Consider the following 19,025-nt stretch of genomic DNA (forward strand, 5'->3'; position numbering starts at 1 on the left):
GTCATGTCTGCAGTAGCCAGATGTTCAGATCATTCAGGTCACCAAAACTCTGGGTTTTCACGTGCATCTCCTGACTTTTAAAAACGTTAGCACTGAATTCAAAATATTTTAACCAAACACGTTGTGTGGGCCAAGGAAAACAGGCCCAAAAGCCAGATGTAGGTGCCAGTTTTTGAAATCTACCCTGGCCTTCCCAAGCCTTTTTAATCCTAAGCAAGTTCAATCAACAAACTGTCTCCTTTCATCTCACTGCTTAAGTCTTATCAAAACAATGGGGACTCTTAGCAAAATTACAAAGGGAAAAAACATGATGCCATGAAATCAGGAATTCATATGTTAGAAACAAAAACAGAATTATTCCATTTCAGTGCTTCTATAACTCTAATTCAGCAGACATCAGAGTCCTATTCTAGACATATTTTTATGGTACAATGGCTTTAAATTTGGAATTTTATGACATACAAATCACTATGTGATACTAGCTATCATCACGAGCAGGGTCACCTGCATTAAAATAAAGCTGCTCTCTACTGAACTGCCTGAGTGTTGGTTTCGGCCCCAGAATGAGATTCAGTTTCCTTAGTTGCAAGACACCCTCTGTACAAGCACAAGAATTGTGATAAATGATAACTGCTCCTAAGAGCTTTAAATTTACAACATTAAGGTTACGAACAATTTTATTCTGAATTAAACTAACATTTGTTTCCAAGCAATGCATTTTATTTGGAAGGATACCAGTTACCAGTCATCAAAACCTTTTGTTATGTTGAAAATGTAATTTTAATAGATAATTCTTCATCTTACATAGGAGCACAATAAAATACACCACATTCTGAAGAAACTCCAGAAGTTATGAGAATAAAGAGTAGGGGAAATTCAGATGGGCTACAATATCCATTACCTTAAATTGCAAGAGACAAAGGTTCCAACCCGCAGGTTAACATTTACATACTTAGGACTGGCTACACTGATGACTTAAAAATAACAAGGATCAGAAATTAGATATGGAAACGGGTGGGAAAGAACAGTTTTTCTGAGGGGAGGAACTCTGTCAATGCAGAAAAAATTACTTAATATCAAACAATAGCTCCCAGAGCAAATACTGAAGGATGAAAGTAAGAATCATGAACTGAGGATTTGATGCTCACAAAGGAAGAAACCTTTCGGATGACACTTATGCAAGCTGTTGCTTGAGATCTGCTCGTCAGGTCTACAAGGAAGACTCATAAATGCCTCAGCAAACCCCAAATGATTATCAGATTGGTGTTTCCTAATAGTATCATACACCAGTGATTACACATGAAGTTTTCAGACAAAAACTAAGAAAAAGGTCATAACCGAAATGCCAGACAAACAAATGTGGCACATGTGAGTCCTACACAAAGCCAGTCACAACGGCTGCTTTGCTGTGACTCTCCTGTACAGTAATTTTCAAACATCATGGCAAGACACCAATGATCATCTAACTAATCAGACAACACAAACACATTTATTTCAAATTTCTAGGAGGTAAAAAAAATATCAGATACCAATGCTTTATGCATGCTCAGGGCCAGCTTATAAATACTCCATTCAGTGATATCTTAACACAAGTTTGTATTAGTGAAAAGAAACTGGCAAAATCCACCTCTTGTCATTCGACTTGTCAGATGGTGAAGACCAAAACAGAATGTTCCATCAGTTTTAATTTTTAAATACGATTGTCACATTGGGAAAATGAAACACAGTAAAATAAACTGTACAAAGGCAAAGTAGAATAACAAAAAATATTTTACTAAAACATAAGATTTACAGAAGTTTCCAGACAAGCCATACAAAATGGTCACAAGCTTTTTTTGAAGGAAGGATTCTACACTTGACAGCAAAGTCACAATGTTATTAGTGAGGGCTGTGATGTCTGTTTAATGTTCCCATTTTGGTTCAAACAATCAAGCTTGTCCATCTACAGCGTCTAAATAAAGTTAGACTTGGCTAGAGAGCATATTCTAAAGAACTGGTTAGCTGCTTTTACCCAATGCAATTAGATCACCATAAAAAGGGGGAAAGGAGCCCATAAAATTAAAACTACCTCTCACCCCCTCAAAAAAAATAATAAAGAGAAAACACCCACACCCCTGCAGCTAACCCTGACAACTACCTTCATTCACAGTGCTTTATACTTTAACCATCATTGGGGAAATGAATAAAAGCAGAGAGGGGCCACTGCTTTTAAACGTTTCACAACAATCCAGATGGTACTTCTAGCCTCTGCTCATGCTTTACAACAGTGAATCAGGACAAGACATAGATTTGCTAATGTGCATTTAATCACCAAAGGACTGAAGATGTCTGGGCTTTTATTCTGTAATGTTTCTAAGACTGTGTCCATTAAATGCAAACAAAAAAGGAAGAAGTCTTGGCAGAACAGGAGAAGTGATGCACACTTGATGATCAGATCGATTTTAAATATTATTCATGGCATATAGCCTAGTCCATGCTCTAGCTGTAGACAAAAACAAACATGCAATTATTATTTTACTTAGCTTCATGTTACTTTCCAAACTATAAAAATTAATTAGTATTAAGTTAAATTCATGCCATTTTTCTGTCATCTGGATCAGACAAAGCCTATATATGTCTAATTACAAAACACTACAATGGAATCCAGAAGTTCTACAGAATTCAACAGAATGAAAAGACTTGTCTCCTTTTGTCTCCTTCATTTCTAGATATATAATGCTCTCCACTAATTGTTTAAAATCTGTAGCAGGAAGAAGCTCACTGATTTCAAACTCCCTAGCTCTAAAGTGACACACAGTTTTATTAATCAGATGAAATACAAAAGCAGCTCAAGGAGTTATAAAAAGCTTTCCGTTTTCTCTATGTACTGCTAGATAAATAGCACACACACAGTATTTGATACACCAGGTATAGGTTATACAAGAGTTGAAGAGCTCCCCCAATTACAGGCTGTCTTTAATTTGGGGGTCATGAAGCAGGCCGGAAGTTGGAGCTTAAACATCCGTTAAGAGGTGCTCATATACTAGAAGCGGGATCTGACTTACTCCTCTCGATATGTATTTTTTTCTTTTTGCTAAGACTCTAAAAGAAGTTTTTTAAAAGGTAGTGTGTATTTGTTTTAAAAAGTGGAAGTGGTGTGAAGGAGAATGGATATTAAATACCTGTTTCTATGGCTTGGGCTTCGTTGGTCTTCCACTGCTCCGCTACATCATTTGCTAATGGATCATCTGGATTGGGAGCACTTAACAATGCCTGGATCGATAGCAGAACTGTGCGAATCTGCAGTGCTGGGGACCACTTATCTATGAAGGCAACAGGCCCAGAATGATCAAGCATGAAACAACAGCCACAGAACTACTGCATTTCATTCCCACAGACCTTTGTGGTCTTTATATAATAGGCAAGATTACAATGTTCAGATTCTCAACATGGAATGCTTAAGAGAAAAAGGAGAAATCTTACTTAATAGCATATATTAATAAAGGTAACACTTACCTTTCAAAATATCTAAACATATTCTTCCCAACTTGTCTACATTAGGATGATAAATTTTGGTCATGAAACGTACTTTAGGGGCTGCCATCGGGTATTCTTCTGGAAGGAATAGTTCAAGTTTAAAAGTCCCTCCCTCAAAGGGGGAATCCTGGGGGCCAGCAATGACCACATGAAAATAACGGGCGTTGCTCTCATCTGGTTCTGCTTTAATGCCAGGAACTGGTTCCGCCAGCAAACGCTGGGTTTCCTACAATAGAAAGACAATGCATTCGTCAAACAAATGTCACTTTGCTGAACACCAAATTAAAAATTAAGAAGTTCACCTCTTGGAATTGGACTTAACAGAACCTCTCCAATCTCCTGATGGGTTTTTATTCATTTTATAAGACTATTTAAATCATCCCAATCAGCTGAATGCAAAAGCAAATGAATACTGATGACACATATACTCTGTAGCTACAAATATCTGAAAATATGTTGATAATAAAAATTAGGCTAATGAAACTGATTTTATATTAAGTTGAGAAGTGAGGAGAGGGGAGAGGGAGGAGAAAAAAGAAAATAACACTGGAATTATCACATAAGTAAAGGCAACTTGCTCTCTTTAAACTCCACTAAAACCAAGCTGTTTAAAAAGTAAAATTTGGGGCGCCTGGCTGGCTCAGTCAATGGAACAAGCAAACTCTTGATCTCGAGGTTGTAAGTTCAAGCCCCACACTGGGTGTGGTGATGACTCAAAAATAAAATCTTTTTAATAAATAAATAAAAAGTAAAATTAGTACTAAAAGTCACTAAAAATCTTTCCCCTGAAAAACAGAAGGGAATGTAGTAGGGACAAGTGCCTAGGCACCTCAAAAGAGCTAGAGAAATATGTACAACCCTGACGACGAACCCTTACACTGCTCCCCAACAATCAATCTTTAGTTCTCTTTTCCATCTTTCTCCCTCTCTCCTAAAGTACTCGAACGTTCTCTCTCTTCAAGCCTCCAGCATCTTCATTCTCACCCTCACTTTTGGCTGAGAACTCTGCTTTCTATTTCACAAAAAAAGACACCTCCTTAAGTTCCCACTGTAGCATCTGTATACCCACCTTCAACTGCGTGCCCACGTGTTCTGCCTGTCCTCTTGTCACTGTCGATAAAATGGCCATCACTCTTGGCTAAGACTAACCTCTCCTCTAAAGAAAGCACTAGATCTTATCTCCTTTTTGCCTATTCAAGGACATTGCTCTAGCATCTCTTTCCTCTCCTGAATCATCTTCCCTTCTTTATTGGATTTTTCCCAAACTGTACAAACTTGCTATAATTTCGCCCAATAAGAGGGGCAAATGACCTTGACCTCACTCCCCCCAGACCAGCTAATGCCCCACTGCTCAGCTGCTTGTTGAAAGTTATCTATGCTTGCTTGTCTCCAATTTCTCTCCTCCCCTCCTATCTTGAACACAACTCTCCAATCAGGGTCTAGCCACTAACCTGCTTGTTGAGGTCAGCAGTGATTCCCGAACAGTTAAATCAAATGGACAATGCTTAATCTTCATCTTACTTGACCTAAATGGAACATCTTTTCTAGCTGGTCTGCCCTCCTCCTTGTTCCTTGCTCCTCACCCAGCTGCCATTAGCCATGTTCTCCTGTCTTCCTATTAGTCTGGCAGCAACCTCCATGTTGGTTCTTATCTGCCCAACATTGAAGTGCCCCAGGACCCTGTCTTAGGGCTTCTCTACTACACACTTCCATAGTGACCCCATGTAGTCCAATAAATCTAAATAATAAATACACTCTGTATGATGCTTTGCCAAATTCATATCCGGCACAGATCTCTCCCCTGGATCACACTTCCTCCATCCATAAAGACCTGTTCAACAGCTCCTCTTGAATATCTGATAAGCACCAAACTTAGCATTCCCCACCCTCAACCTGCTCCTCCCTCAATGCCTTCTTTTTATCAGTTAACCATAAATCCATCCTTCCAACAGGATCAAACATTGTCCTTCATAACCCACCACATCTAACCTGATTGGCAGATTTTGTTGGCTTAAACATGAAAATATATCCATGACTGGACTACTTCTTACCACCCCACGGCCACACTTCTGACCCAAGCCACCATCAAGCTCTCACCTAGCATACTGCAATAGCCTAACTTTGTACTTCCTGCTTCTGACCGTGCTCCCCACTCCCTCCTGGGTCTGTATTTCACAGACTTTTCAAATTCCTTATAATGCACCCCCAAGAAGAGGTTTTACGTGATCCCCTCACTCAGCCTACTCTTAACTCATCTTCAGTTATGTTTCCCCCAACCTGCTTCCACCCTGGCACTTTGTTTCACCCAGATTAGCTTCTTTGTAGCTCTCCAACCTGCCATACTCCTCCCTCAAACAGCTCTGCACTTGCTCTTTTCCCCCAAATTTCTATCTGGTTTGTCTCTCAGCTCTGAAGATCTTCATGCAAATGTGTTTTCTCAGTGAAGCCTCCATAACTGAAACTGCAAAACCCCATTCCACCCTAACCTCTACCCTCCCTCTATCCCTGTTCCCCTATTTTATCTCCACAGCACTACTAACATATTACATATCTAACTTATTTTGTTCAGACTGGAAGTGCCATAAAAGGAGATTTGTGCCTGTTTTATTTACTGCTATATCCTCAACATCTGGAACAGTGCCTGACACCACAGATGTTCAATAAATACTTGCTGAATTATGAATCTATTTGATGTCACAAAGAACAGGGAGATAAACTATCAGAATTTCATCTTTAACATTAAAGCAGGGTTATTCAAAGCAGGATGTGCACATCAACTATCAGAATTTCATCTTTAACATTAAAGCAGGGTTATTCAAAGCAGGATGTGCACATCAGAGGAGGAAAACAAAAGGATCCATTCAGGCATAGGAAGAAATAATCTAACTTCTATTTATAAACAACTTACAAACAGCCAAAAAATGTTAACATGCAATAACGGAAATGGACAATACTGAGTACAATTTCATATATTAGTAATATATTTTCAACATTTTGAATAAGCATGTGCAATCAGAAGTTTCAGAACACTGCCATATCAACAGTTTTAGATATAAAAAATGAGAATACTGTATTTATGCTGCCTTCACTTCAGAAAACCCATACACCTTAATACCATTTCACTCTAAGCCTACAGTGCACATACTAAAAAAGATTTACCTTTCATAATCATAAGATCCAGATAAAAAATTAAACCCTTTCCCAAATTGTGTTAATAAACTCATAGCCATTTAAAGTAATGCCTTAACCCAAAAACACCCTAGTCTCTAATTAGAGACTAGGTTTTTGGTTTGTTTTTTTGTTTTTTGCTTTGTTTTAATCATGGCAATGCAAGGGCAAATGGGAAGCCGAAATGCTGTAAACTAAGGTTCAAAGTAAAACATGTTTAGAGCATTAAAAACATCTCAAGATACAATAATGAAGCCTCCCACTGCGGGAAGTCCTCCAACATGGAATCAGAACAAGAGGCCAGTCTTCATTTTTTGCAAAAGAGTGAAGATACTAAGGATGAAGAGTAAGAGTAAATAAAAGAATGAGAAAAAAAAAAAAACGGATGAATTCTGGCCTCTCCTCACCTCCCTCCTCCTTTCGTTTTGTCCCAGGTCTTCGTATTTTTAGAAACCCATTAAGAGAGAGATTGGTAAAAAAAAGAAAAGGCTGGGGTCCAAGAGCCCCAAACCCCACTCCCTGGTTACACAAAGTAGTAGCAGCTCTATTCAAGACTATAAAAAGCTCCCGAAGGGCCTCCAAGATCATATCCCAAAATAGCCTCAAAATCACTCTTAGAACACACTGTCAGAGACTGCATTCCTTCCTCATCTTCAGTTCCTCCGCAAAATCAGAGGCTTTCTAAAGAATGTACATGTAAACATATCACACGGCCTGGTCAATTACAAGACTTCATCAGGGCACAATCTAGAATAAGCTTTTAGGTGTGGAAGACTTTTTCAAATAGTTTTTATATGCTCTCAAGTTCTCATAGATTTTGATATAATGAACAGATGCGTAATTATTTGACTGTATGGCACTGATTTCCCAAACCCACAGCATAAATTATAGGAGGAAAAACAAATAAAATCCAAACCAAATGGAACAAGTCTCACCCACAGAAGTTGGAGTCCATTGTTTTCCCCAAAAAAGGCAAAATTGGGTAAGAAATAAAATCCTTCATATTACTTACTATTCACACATGGTAAGCTATAAAACACCTCCTAGTTTTATATTATTTTTTTGGTAGAAAGACAGTGAAGTACACTGTGATTTCTTCAAGTCTGTAAGTAATGGGTTCAAATTCCTACCACACTGCTTACTTAACTACGATTTCTAAGCAAATAATTTACACTGCTCTGAGCCTCAGCTGCCTTATCTATATAATTAAGATTACCTCTCATGCAGTTGCTATGAAGGTCAAAAAATATAATACTGCAGAAAGACTTAAACGAGATCCCATAAGGCGGCCATAGCCCTATACAACCAACTGAAAAAGAATGTTAAGAGCAAAGCACAATAACAAATCTTAAGATTTATTAAATAAGTTTGTTTCTAAAGAAAATAGAATAACCATTAGTTGCACTGTGACCTACTTGTTTAAAAGCAATCCTAGGACCCAATCCTAGGTAGCAACTGAGTTTAGGTCATACAGAACAAAAAGTACCCTAGACTATTTAGGGAATTAGTTACTAAAAAGTAGAAAAGGAAGTACATAAAAGTAGAGTATGAATTTAAGTGACAGTATGATTAAGTCTCAAGGAAACTCATTTAACAGAGGAAGTATAATAATTCATGCTGTAAATATTTTTTTCACCAATAAATACTTTAAGAAGGAATTAAGTAACATCAAATTGATCTGATCATCAATAGATCTACTGGGACTTGAAGAGCAAATCCCAGAATTATACACCACAGTAAACTGTAACACTTGACAGTCTGTCAACTAAATCCACGAACTAGGTTTTTTCCCCCCTTTAAAGTTCAGTAACGCTTGTGCTCACTATAGCAATGGAAGGTCTCCTACGTTTTTTAAGGCAATGATTGAATAATATACAGTAAAATTCTAGATAATAAACAGAGTTCTTAGAAAAAGAGTGGTAATGTGCATATGAGAAAAGTTAACTTTCTCTATACACTTCCAACATACATCTACAGCACTCAGGTTTTCCCCTATTTAGAATATTCTCTGAAACACAAAATGCAATGTATTACTCATAATGCCAATTGTAGACATTTTAGATCATCTCACCCAAGAACCATCTGACTATTCTGGACAATATTATCAATTTTGTTATCACAATTAGTCTTAGAAAAACTGACAGATGCCTCAGTGATACCTACTGTCTATTCCAACCTCTGTTAACTACATCTTTAAGCAATTCTAAAGTATTAACAAACAAGGGCTCCTTTTTTGGGATTACTGATAAAGCAAAAGCCAACTTATCATTATATACACAATTGTAAACTACTTAAGGGTATTTACAACATCACCCCCTACAAGTGGGCATTTAAAAAAACGTTACCAACATTTTTGAATGTCATGCCCCTAACATTTTATACATGAGCCAGGTGGTTTTTACTGACAATTTTGGTTAACACAATGAATTTTAGGAATGCAAACTATCTCCTTATAGTAGAATTGACTGTGTTTATTCTGGCGGGGATTATAAACAGAGCCAAAGTTGTGCTCAATTTCCCTACTACACTTCCCTACAAATCCTAAAGTCAGCTAGAGGTATGTACAGCATGAAAAGAATGGTCGATGAATATTTTCCCTACAGCAGTGCTGCCCAACAGAAATATGAGCTGCAAATATAATACTAAATTAAATTCTCCACTAGTCACTTTAAAAAGTAAAAAGAGGGGCGCCTGGGTGGCGCAGTTGGTTAAGCGACCAACTTCAGCCAGGTCACGATCTCGCGGTCCGGGAGTTCGAGCCCCGCGTCGGGCTCTGGGCTGATGGCTCAGAGCCTGGAGCCTGTTTCCGATTCTGTGTCTCCCTCTCTCTCTGCCCCTCCCCCGTTCATACTCTGTCTCTCTCTGTCCCAAAAATAAATAAACGTTGAAAAAAAAAAATTAAAAAAAAAAAAAGTAAAAAGAAACAGGTAAAATTAATATTGTAGTTAACAATATATCCAAATAGCATTATTTCAACACATAATCAACATAAAAATAATTGGGGCGCCTGGGTGGCTCAGTCGGTTAAGCGTGACTCTTGGTTTCGGCTCAGGTCACAATCTCATGGTTCATGGGTTTGACCCCCACATTGGGCTTTGCACTGAAGGTGCAGAGCCTGCCTGGGGCTCTGTCTCCATCTCTCTCTCTGCCCCTCCACCGTGCGCGCACTCTCTGTCTCTCTCTAAATAAATAAACTTTAAGATATATATATAATTAATATTTTACAATCTTTTTCATACAATGTCTTCAAAATCCAGTAATTTAGATTTGTAATACATATCAATTCAAACTAGTCACAGTTCAACTGCTCAATAGTCACATGGGGCTACTGAACAGGAAACTGAAAACACAAGACAGTCCTGTTAGAATGATGTTACTTACAGGTTATTAAACTAATTTTATTTCATACAGTGAGTAAAATCTGGTAGAGAAAAGCATCACTTTTTCCCCTCCAAAAATTCTACACAAAAAGTAATGTCAGACCATTGGAATCACTAATAACAAGAATGTGGGTGTTAGTTTGTTACAGTCACAAGATTGTGCTTGAAAATAATGATTTGCAGCAATTTCGAAAAAACCTAAATGCATAAAAATTAATTCAAACAAGGTAACTGCATGAGGAAATTAAGGGTCAATCCCTGAGAAATAATTTTAATTTTTACAGTCCACACTACCCCCTAGTGGATGAAAGACCTCACTTACCTATTCCAACACCTTTTCCTTCACAAATGGCTCATAAATTATTTTACTGTAATTCACTAAGTTTTTAAAAAATGCTTATCCTAAAGTCAGATGAGAATAAAGATTCTCAAGGCATACCCTCCACCTTCCTCTTTTTCTCCCTCTACTCCCACACACACATCAACCTCACAATTTCCTTCTCTGAAAAGAAGGAAAAACTGGTAGAAGCTGTTTCGAAGGCTCTAGGTATCAAGGACTACATCTTAGAGTTCAGACCAAGGTACCCCTTTAATGAAAAGTTTTTTTTCCAGTTGGACTGGTAAGTAGCAGAAAGTGCAGTTAACCCGTGAACAACACAGGAGTTAGGGGCATCAGCCCCCAGCATGGTTGAAAATCCACATTTAACTTGTGACTCCCCCAAAACTTAACTACTAACAGCCTGCTGTTGACCAGAAGCCTTACCCGTAACAGTAAATTAACACAAATTTTACGTATTATATGCTGCATTCTTACATTAAATCAAGCTAGAGAAAAGAAAATGTTAAGAAAATCATAAGGAAGAGAGAGTACATTTATAGTACTGTACTGAATTTATCAAAACAAAAAGACCCACGTATGAGTGGACTCACGTGTCAGTGGACCAGCACAGTTCAAACCTATGTTAAGGGTCAACTGTACTCTGTATTCAACTTGGAGTAATAACCAAAAGATGGGACGGAATGACCTGGGCTAGAAGCTCTAGTTTTTTCTCCCCAAGACTATATCAATAATTTGACTTTATCAAAATTCTGTTAAATTCAGCAAAAAGGAACAGAGATGTGGAAGCCAGAGAAGGATTTCTGAAAAACTAAGTACAGTCAACCAACTTGTTTCTCTGGTTTGAATTAGTCTGGAAGCCTCTTCCCTGTACTTCAGTTTCCTGGGCATTTATACCATTCCTCTTACTATAGCTAGGACAATAACTGTTAGCTGACTAGTCAGGCCCTAAATTGTCTGAAGATAGGAACTCCAGCTACCAAATGGTGGTGAATGAAGTGCTAAGCGAATGCTTGTTCAGTGAATACATACTTGCATGATTAGGTACCACATGGAGCTGAGAATTACTATACTTACTGTGTTAGTTGGTAACTTCCACCCCAGGAACGGCATTTAAAATTATTCCAATCATTGACAACAGACAAAAATCTGAAAATCCTACTAACAGAGTGTGCCTACAATAAGGAAAACCACTAGCCTGAATTCCTTGTCCAGCACCTCCCAATTCTTTTGTCCCACTAATAAGTACACCAGGTTATACTATAGTCGGTTTCTTTTCCTCCCCCCACTAGTCTGTAAATTCCTCAAGGGCAGGAACTCTATGCAGTTATCAAGCACTATGCCCAGATAGGCAGAGAATCAATAAAAGATCAAGTAACAATAAAAACTAACTGTGGCAAATAGTGACTTAAGTGCTCTACATGTATTATTAACATTTAATCTTCATACCCATTTTACAAACGAGGGAAATGAGAAACTAAGAGTGACCACTTACATTATAACCAAAGCTAGCAAGTGGCAGAGCCAAGATTAAAATCCAGATTACTGGGTTTATTCAGTCTGGCTTCAGAGCCTGACTGCTTAATCTCAATGGTATACAGAAAGACAATTAACAATATACAGTAAATGTCAAATGTTTGGCAGGATAGTAAATAACACAGAAGTCAAGGGCTATTTTCAGTAGTTCATAATCATGAAGAAATGCTTCATGAAAGAGGTAAATTAATTTAAGCCATAATGTCATTTTTTTTTTCCTTTGGGACTGGCAATTGAAGAAGTACAGTCTTATTAACATAAATGAAATAGAATAAATCTGCTTTATTTTGATGGAAAATTTGGGTGTATGCCATTTTGACCTGGAATTATCTATTACATAAGCCACTTTGCCTATCTCTTATATTACATGAAACCACTATGCTCTGAAATGTTATGACTTTGAAATATGGATTTACTAACAAATGTTTATTGTTTACTTTGTACATGACATTACGGTATCAACTAATTCAAAGGAAGAAAAAAACAAAGACCTTGCCCCTCAAGAAGTTATTTCATGTTGAGTATGAAGTACACATAAAAGTCAATTTTCAATTTTTTTTAAGTTTGTTTATTTTGAGAGAGCACACGAGCGGGGGAGGGGCAGAGAGAAAGGGAGGGGTCCACGGAGGGGGAGGGGGAGGAGGAGAGGTAGAGGAGGGGAAGAGGCAGAGGGAGAAGCAGGGGAGAGGGATGGGGAGAGACAGAGAGACACGGAGAGGGAGACAGAATGAGAATGAATCCCAAAGCAGGCTCCTCGATGACAGCGTGGAGCCTGATGCAAGGCTTGAACCCACAACCAAAAGATTGTGTCCTGAGCTGAAACCAAGAGTTGGATGCTCAACCAACTGGGCCACGCAGGTTCCCCTAGTCAATTTTTGAAAGATGCATTTTAGAGTAGGGTATGTCAAGGTCTTAGAGAAGGTGGTACAGATGTGATTAGGAATACTAACAACACGAAAAACAGCACTACACTAGAAGCACATTATGTCCCTGCTTGTTTCTAAAGACATTTTAGAAGTTTTCTGGGGGCGCCTGGGTGGCTCAGTCAGTTAAGCGTCCAACTTCAATTCAGGTCACAATCTCACGGTTCGTGGGTTCAAGCCCCGCGTTGGGCTCTGTGCTGACAGCTTGGAGCCTGCTTCAGATTCTCAGTCTCTGTCTCTGTCTCTGTCTCTCTCTCTCCGTCCCCCCATGCTCATGTTCTGTCTCTCTCTCTGTCTCTCAACAATAAACATTAAAAATAAATATAAATATAAATAAATAAATGTTTTCTGGAAAGATAACTTTACATCTCCATCTTTCTTTTTTTTCTGTTTTTGAAAGATTTCTAAATATCAGCATCACAGTTAAAGACATGCCAACTACTCCTTCATAAAACACTCATGAAATTCTTAATGGTAAAACTGTCCTTTGGATACCCAGCACTATAATTAGACTCATGAAAGTTAACATCTCCATTTTTTTCTTGATTTCTGATTTGATGGATAATATAAACACTTCATTGCCTAGACTTTCTTTAGCACCAGCTCAAAATCTGTAAATATGTCTTTAATGATCTGAATAATATAACTGTCCTTCTGTCTTAATGAATTCTGTGTCTTAGGAATGATGTCTTAGAACTCTGAACAGAGGATCTGGCTTAGTAACACTTCACTGAGATTGGGGCTGTTGAACAAGGTCCCTAAGGCACCATTAACAAACCCATCAAAAGCATCTTTAAAATATTTGCATATTTTAGGTTTGGGAAAGATGTATGTAACTTAGTAGGCAGAGGAGGAAAGGTCTTCTGTATTCATCCTGAATGAAAATAGGAAAATTTTTAAATGCCTGTTTCTATATAGTGAAAACCAAAATTATGAGTGATGTATTAGCAAAAACCAGTGAACATGTACTTTTTAAAAAATTCAGCATTTAAGTTAGAAATTACCTCAATTGTGGGTTTCTTTCTTAAACTTTTAACTGGTTACTTGAAGTTGATAATTCATTTTAAGGCCTTTATGTGTAATTGTAGCCATTTGTCTACAAACTCATCTATTAAGCAATAGTAAAATCCCCCCATTCATTCATATCTTCCCTCCCCTTCCTGAGTGTAATGCTGAAACTGGGAGCTTAAGAATGTGGAAGTTTGAAAATAGAAAAACTTATCTATAGTCACGTATAAGGAATGCCTGGCAGCATGAGGCAAAATGAGGTTCATAATGGACCTTCATCATTCCTTTAACAACCTGACAAGAGCCTTGTTGTGAAATAATCCCCTAGCCTTTATGGATTCCCAGATCCCTCAACAGCAGCTTTAGTCTCATAAGATTTCCTAGCTGTCTGCCCAGCATCTAAGACCTAGGCTCAGTCAAAACCTGTGTATCAAAGCTAAAATACACAAGAAAGACCCACTGTGGAGTAGTTACCTTCAGACAGCAACGGAAGGGGTTCTAGAGTAGCATGCTGTACTTGGCATCTGCAATCAAACTGCAGAGTGTGATGCATACAATGCTGGCAGTGAAGTCTCCACCATGATGGGATTCTGAGCCTTGTTTCCTGAATGCCTCATTGGCACCTTTGAAGATCATGTGAGGTACCCAATAACTCAATAAATACTATTTCCATTCAACCTAGCCAAAGTTGACCTCCACTGCTTGCTAAAAATACAAAGTCTAAGCTAGACAGAGAAGAAAGTGAAGAGAAGGTAAGAATTAATAGACTAGGGGGTGGGGTGTGGATGAAGAGGTTAAGAAGTGAAATATCTCTTTGGGATTAAATGAGATCAAAGGAGAGCACCCAAGTCGGCTAATCTCTTTATCAAAGAACTTCTACCTAGTATAACAGCCTTTAAAGAGGGAGCTAATTTCACATTAAGAGAGCCAACTTCAACTAGGCAGTCTGGTACATCTACTGGGGAAAAAACTTGGAGCTAGGACACCTAAATTAAATCCCAATTCTAACTGTACCAATTTGTTACCCAACCATACAAACTCACTTACCTCCCTAGCCTTCTAAAAATGAAGTTCCTTGAACATTTCAAAGGTTCTCTCTAGCACTAAAATTGATTGGAAATTTTATTACTGGAATGGGTTAAATCTTACTGCTATATACCTCCTTCCAGTAGAAGGTCCCTTTTATAATACTCTTTAACCTTACAATTACTGTTCAATATTTTGACCTCCCTGTTGAGGGAAGAGGTATTATGGACTGTATCCCCAACATCTACACCAATGCCCAATATCTAACTAAATAAAGAAGAAGTTTGTTGCTAATGAGACCTGCTTTTTTCCAAATTATTTTTCACCTGCTTACTAAAGAAAAATACAGTATCAACTTAAATAGGCCACACTCCTAATAGCCAAAATCTAATTAACATTTTAGTATGTTTATATTTTATCCTGATAAAAATAAAAGCCCTTAAAAACAGTTTAATATTTTTACACTTTTTCGTTTACTGTGTCACTGCATCCTGTTTTCTTTTTTTTTTTTTTAATTTTTTTTTTAATTTTTTTTTTCAACGTTTATTTATTTTTGGGACAGAGAGAGACACAGCATGAACGGGGGAGGGGCAGAGAGAGAGGGAGACACAGAATCGGAAACAGGCTCCAGGCTCTGAGCCATCAGCCCAGAGCCCGACGAGGGGCTCGAACTCACGGGCCACGAGATCGTGACCTGGCTGAAGTCGGACGCTTAATCGACTGCGCCACCCACGCGCCCCAATGTTTTCCTGGTTGCTTTACAGGTAAATTAAACAATAATCTTTGCCAACTGTATGGCATAAATAGGCACTTTTACTAGCCTAGAAGCTAGTGGCTACACTTGTACAGCTACCATATATTACTTACCTAATCCCTGATCACTAGTTACATCAGGTTTCAAATGTGGTAATCACAACAAAATTTAACTGCTAAATGCCTTAGGTCTCCACTAAAAGTCCTACACTTACATTAACAGACAAGAAGATGGACAGAAGCAAAAGCAGTTTGAATTTTCAATGAGGCAAACAAAAACAAGTTATAGTTGGTCCAGATTTGCATTCTTAATTCAATTGTGCTGACATAATTTTGTCCAAAATCCAAACCACAGGAAGAAAAAATTATTTTTTTCACATACTGCATACTAATTCTGAGATAAATTAGGAAGCGATCAGATATTAGGATTTCTGTCTCCCCCCAAAACAAGCATCCCTTAAGAAGCCTGCCACACTGCACAACTCCAAGAGAGGACCATTCACATCACAATCTGTATGAATAGCACCCCCTGAAGCTGTGCAGGGCAAGATCCTAAATACTTTGGATTAAAGAATAAAACCAGTTTAGCAGCTGTACAAATCAGCTTTATTATTATCTAACTCAGGGAAAATTGATTATACTAAAATCAAAACAATTCTAATAAAATCACAATGTATTATTTACCTCAAATATACCATTTCCCTACCCACTGTTGACAAATGGGCATTGACTGTGCTTTATAAAGATCTTTGTCCCATTTCAGGGGATTATGTTTAAGGTCATCTATTTTATGGAACTAATACATAAATAATGAAGTTTACCCACACTGAGGAGATACTCATTCTTTCCCAATTCACAGTGAAGCAGCATCTTTGCAAATCAGAAAGCAGTAATAACACTATAATGCTCAGCATTACGATAGGCTCTCCTCTGCACTCTAACCCTCTCAACCACCCTAGAGCTAGACTAATGTATTAAAGAGATAAAGAAGTAGAAGTAGGCTGTACAAGCTAGTACTTGGCACAGCTGTAAGTCAAGCCCAGAAAGCCCAACCCCCCATCCTGTGCTCCTACCACATATATCCTACACATCTAGTTCCACATACCCAAAATCCTTCTGCTATGGAGAATTAGCAAATAGATCTAAGACATTTAAGACACTAACCATTATTTTGCCCACAAAGAAGCATTTCTACCATTTTGAAAATCAATTGTCACTTAAGAGGTAAGCAATTACCCAGATGCTAATTAAAAAAGCAAGAGTCTTATTGGGCAGTAGGAGTGCACTTTCTGCAAAAAGCTATCCCTCATGCACTTGCCCCATCTGACTCCCCAGCTACACTAGTCCCTATAGGTCAAGGCCAAGGTGTAGCATTTGCATCCCTAATAATGAGCACCACACAGTGTCTCATGTTCCATACTGGCTGAATGAACATATCTACTACTGAAGTAAGCCCTAGAGAGGAAAAATATACATATATTGACAGGTAAAGGGGGATTCAAGAACTTCCAAAAATGGTAGGCCCAAGGCTTTAAGGAGCCAGACAGTGGCCATAAATGGCCAGAAGTATGCAGAAAAAAGGACTTTTTAAGGCTTTAAACCTAATCTTTATGAACTAATTCATACTTTTGCTTAAAAGCCTTGGCCTGGAGGAGCACTTGGGTGGCTCGGTGGGTTGAACGTCAGACTTCAGCTCAGGTCATGATCTCATGGTTCATAAGTTCAAGCCCCACATCAGACTCGCTGCTGTCAATGCAGAGCCCACTTCAGATCCTCTGTCCTCCTCACTCTCTGCCCCTCCCCCGCTCACGCTCTTCCTCTCAAAAATAAACATTAAAAACAAAAAAAGAAATAAAAAAATCATGGCCTTGATATCTTCCTTACAAGTTGTGCACTTAAAGGACCAAACACTAAGCACCAGAGTATCGGGCTTAAGTTTCTTTTGCCCCATTAGCAGCTTTGATGATCTAATAATCATTTTTGTCGAGTTTAATAATGATCATTTGCTCAATACCAACTGGCTGATGTATTAAAGATTCAGTTTTCTACCTCAAGGTTTTTGGAACAATTTGAAATGAAACTTCTCAAGAAACCAAGGTTAGAAATTTTAATGTTTCACACATTATCAATCTGGTTTGAAAGTTAAATAATCTCAAAAGATCCAGCTGGAGTATATAACTCAGTAGACATTTTATTCTTCTGTGATTTCAGATGATTATTTTGTCCTGTGCTACTGAGCCAGAGAAGGAAATCACCCAGACAACTCAGATTTTAATGTAACTGAAATAACCACAAATTTACATACCGAGGCAGACATATTATATATGACAAAGTATCTGTGTATAATACTGGGTCAGATTCACCCACTTCATGTGGACAGCTAGTCTCTGCAATAATGCAATATGAATGCTGGACTTAGGGTTTGCTAGCAGTGTGAATATATCATGTAAAACTGCACCTAAACAACAACAAAATTTCAAACAAAAATAACAAAAGCTTACAAAATTATAAAATAATTGATTTATGTGGTCCAATAGTGGTTTCCTTGAGGAAAGTAATTAGATGACTGAGACACAGAGGTGGGAGACACTTCAGTGAGTATCCTTTTGATTTTGTAACACATGCAAGTGCTACTTACCAAAAACAGCAAGAAAAAATGTTTTTAAAATAAAATCACCCAAGGAAATTGAATAAGCATTTTAAGTAACCCTATTCTGAAAGTGGCAATGTCTCATTATCAAGAAAACCCTTAAAACTCAGAATAGACAAACTTTTTAAGTTATTTAGTGTTGTGGAGAAAACTGGCTCTCACATACATCACTTGTGGGATGGATTACAAGCTAACCCAATCTTTAAAATTTCACAACTTGGAATTTATCATAAGGAAACCTGTGGATGTGTTCAAAAGTACACCTCCAGAAATGACCACACCAAAACCTATGAGAAAAAGATGTTGTTAAAGGTAATGTGTAACACCAAAGAAATATACCCCCTATATAAAGTGAAACCACACTTCAAAACAGTATAATCTTTTAATTAAGTGTTGTGCTGGGGTGGAATATTCCAAATCTTAATGAGATGTTGGTTTTACAGCTGTTGTCAAAACTTAAATTTGTACACTTAAAATGGATGCATCACTTGTATGTAAATTCTACCTCAATAAAGTTTATATAAAAGGAAAAAGAAAGTGTAGTGTGTGTCTCGAGCATATTGAGGGCAGCAATTGGGTCTTAATTTGGGTAGACAGGGCTCTTTATTCACCTATTTGTTGAGACTTAGAGGCAGGAGTTACACTGATCAAGCAGTTATGAATTTGAGCAGCGGAGCAACACAGGAAGAAAGAAACTAGAGGAAAAACACCAAGAGCCAAGGACATGG

At 37.9% G+C, this 19,025-nt stretch overlaps 1 protein-coding gene across 1 annotated transcript in view; it reads right to left on the bottom strand.

Moving 5' to 3' along the window:
• Positions 1-1,752: 1,752 nt before the first annotated feature.
• UBE2N (ubiquitin conjugating enzyme E2 N) overlaps positions 1,753-19,025 on the bottom strand; it is a 37,167-nt gene continuing 19,894 nt past the window's right edge. The window contains exons 2-4 of the mRNA XM_047867973.1: positions 3,496-3,742; positions 3,162-3,302; positions 1,753-2,482 (exon numbers count right to left, since the gene is read on the bottom strand). Of these exons, the coding sequence (XP_047723929.1) occupies positions 2,442-2,482; positions 3,162-3,302; positions 3,496-3,742 (429 nt within the window). The 3' untranslated portion in view covers positions 1,753-2,441. The remainder of the gene's footprint in view (positions 2,483-3,161; positions 3,303-3,495; positions 3,743-19,025) is intronic.

The sequence above is a fragment of the Prionailurus viverrinus genome, chromosome B4, assembly GCF_022837055.1.
Source record: "Prionailurus viverrinus isolate Anna chromosome B4, UM_Priviv_1.0, whole genome shotgun sequence".
NCBI classification, from domain to species: Eukaryota; Metazoa; Chordata; class Mammalia; order Carnivora; family Felidae; genus Prionailurus; species Prionailurus viverrinus.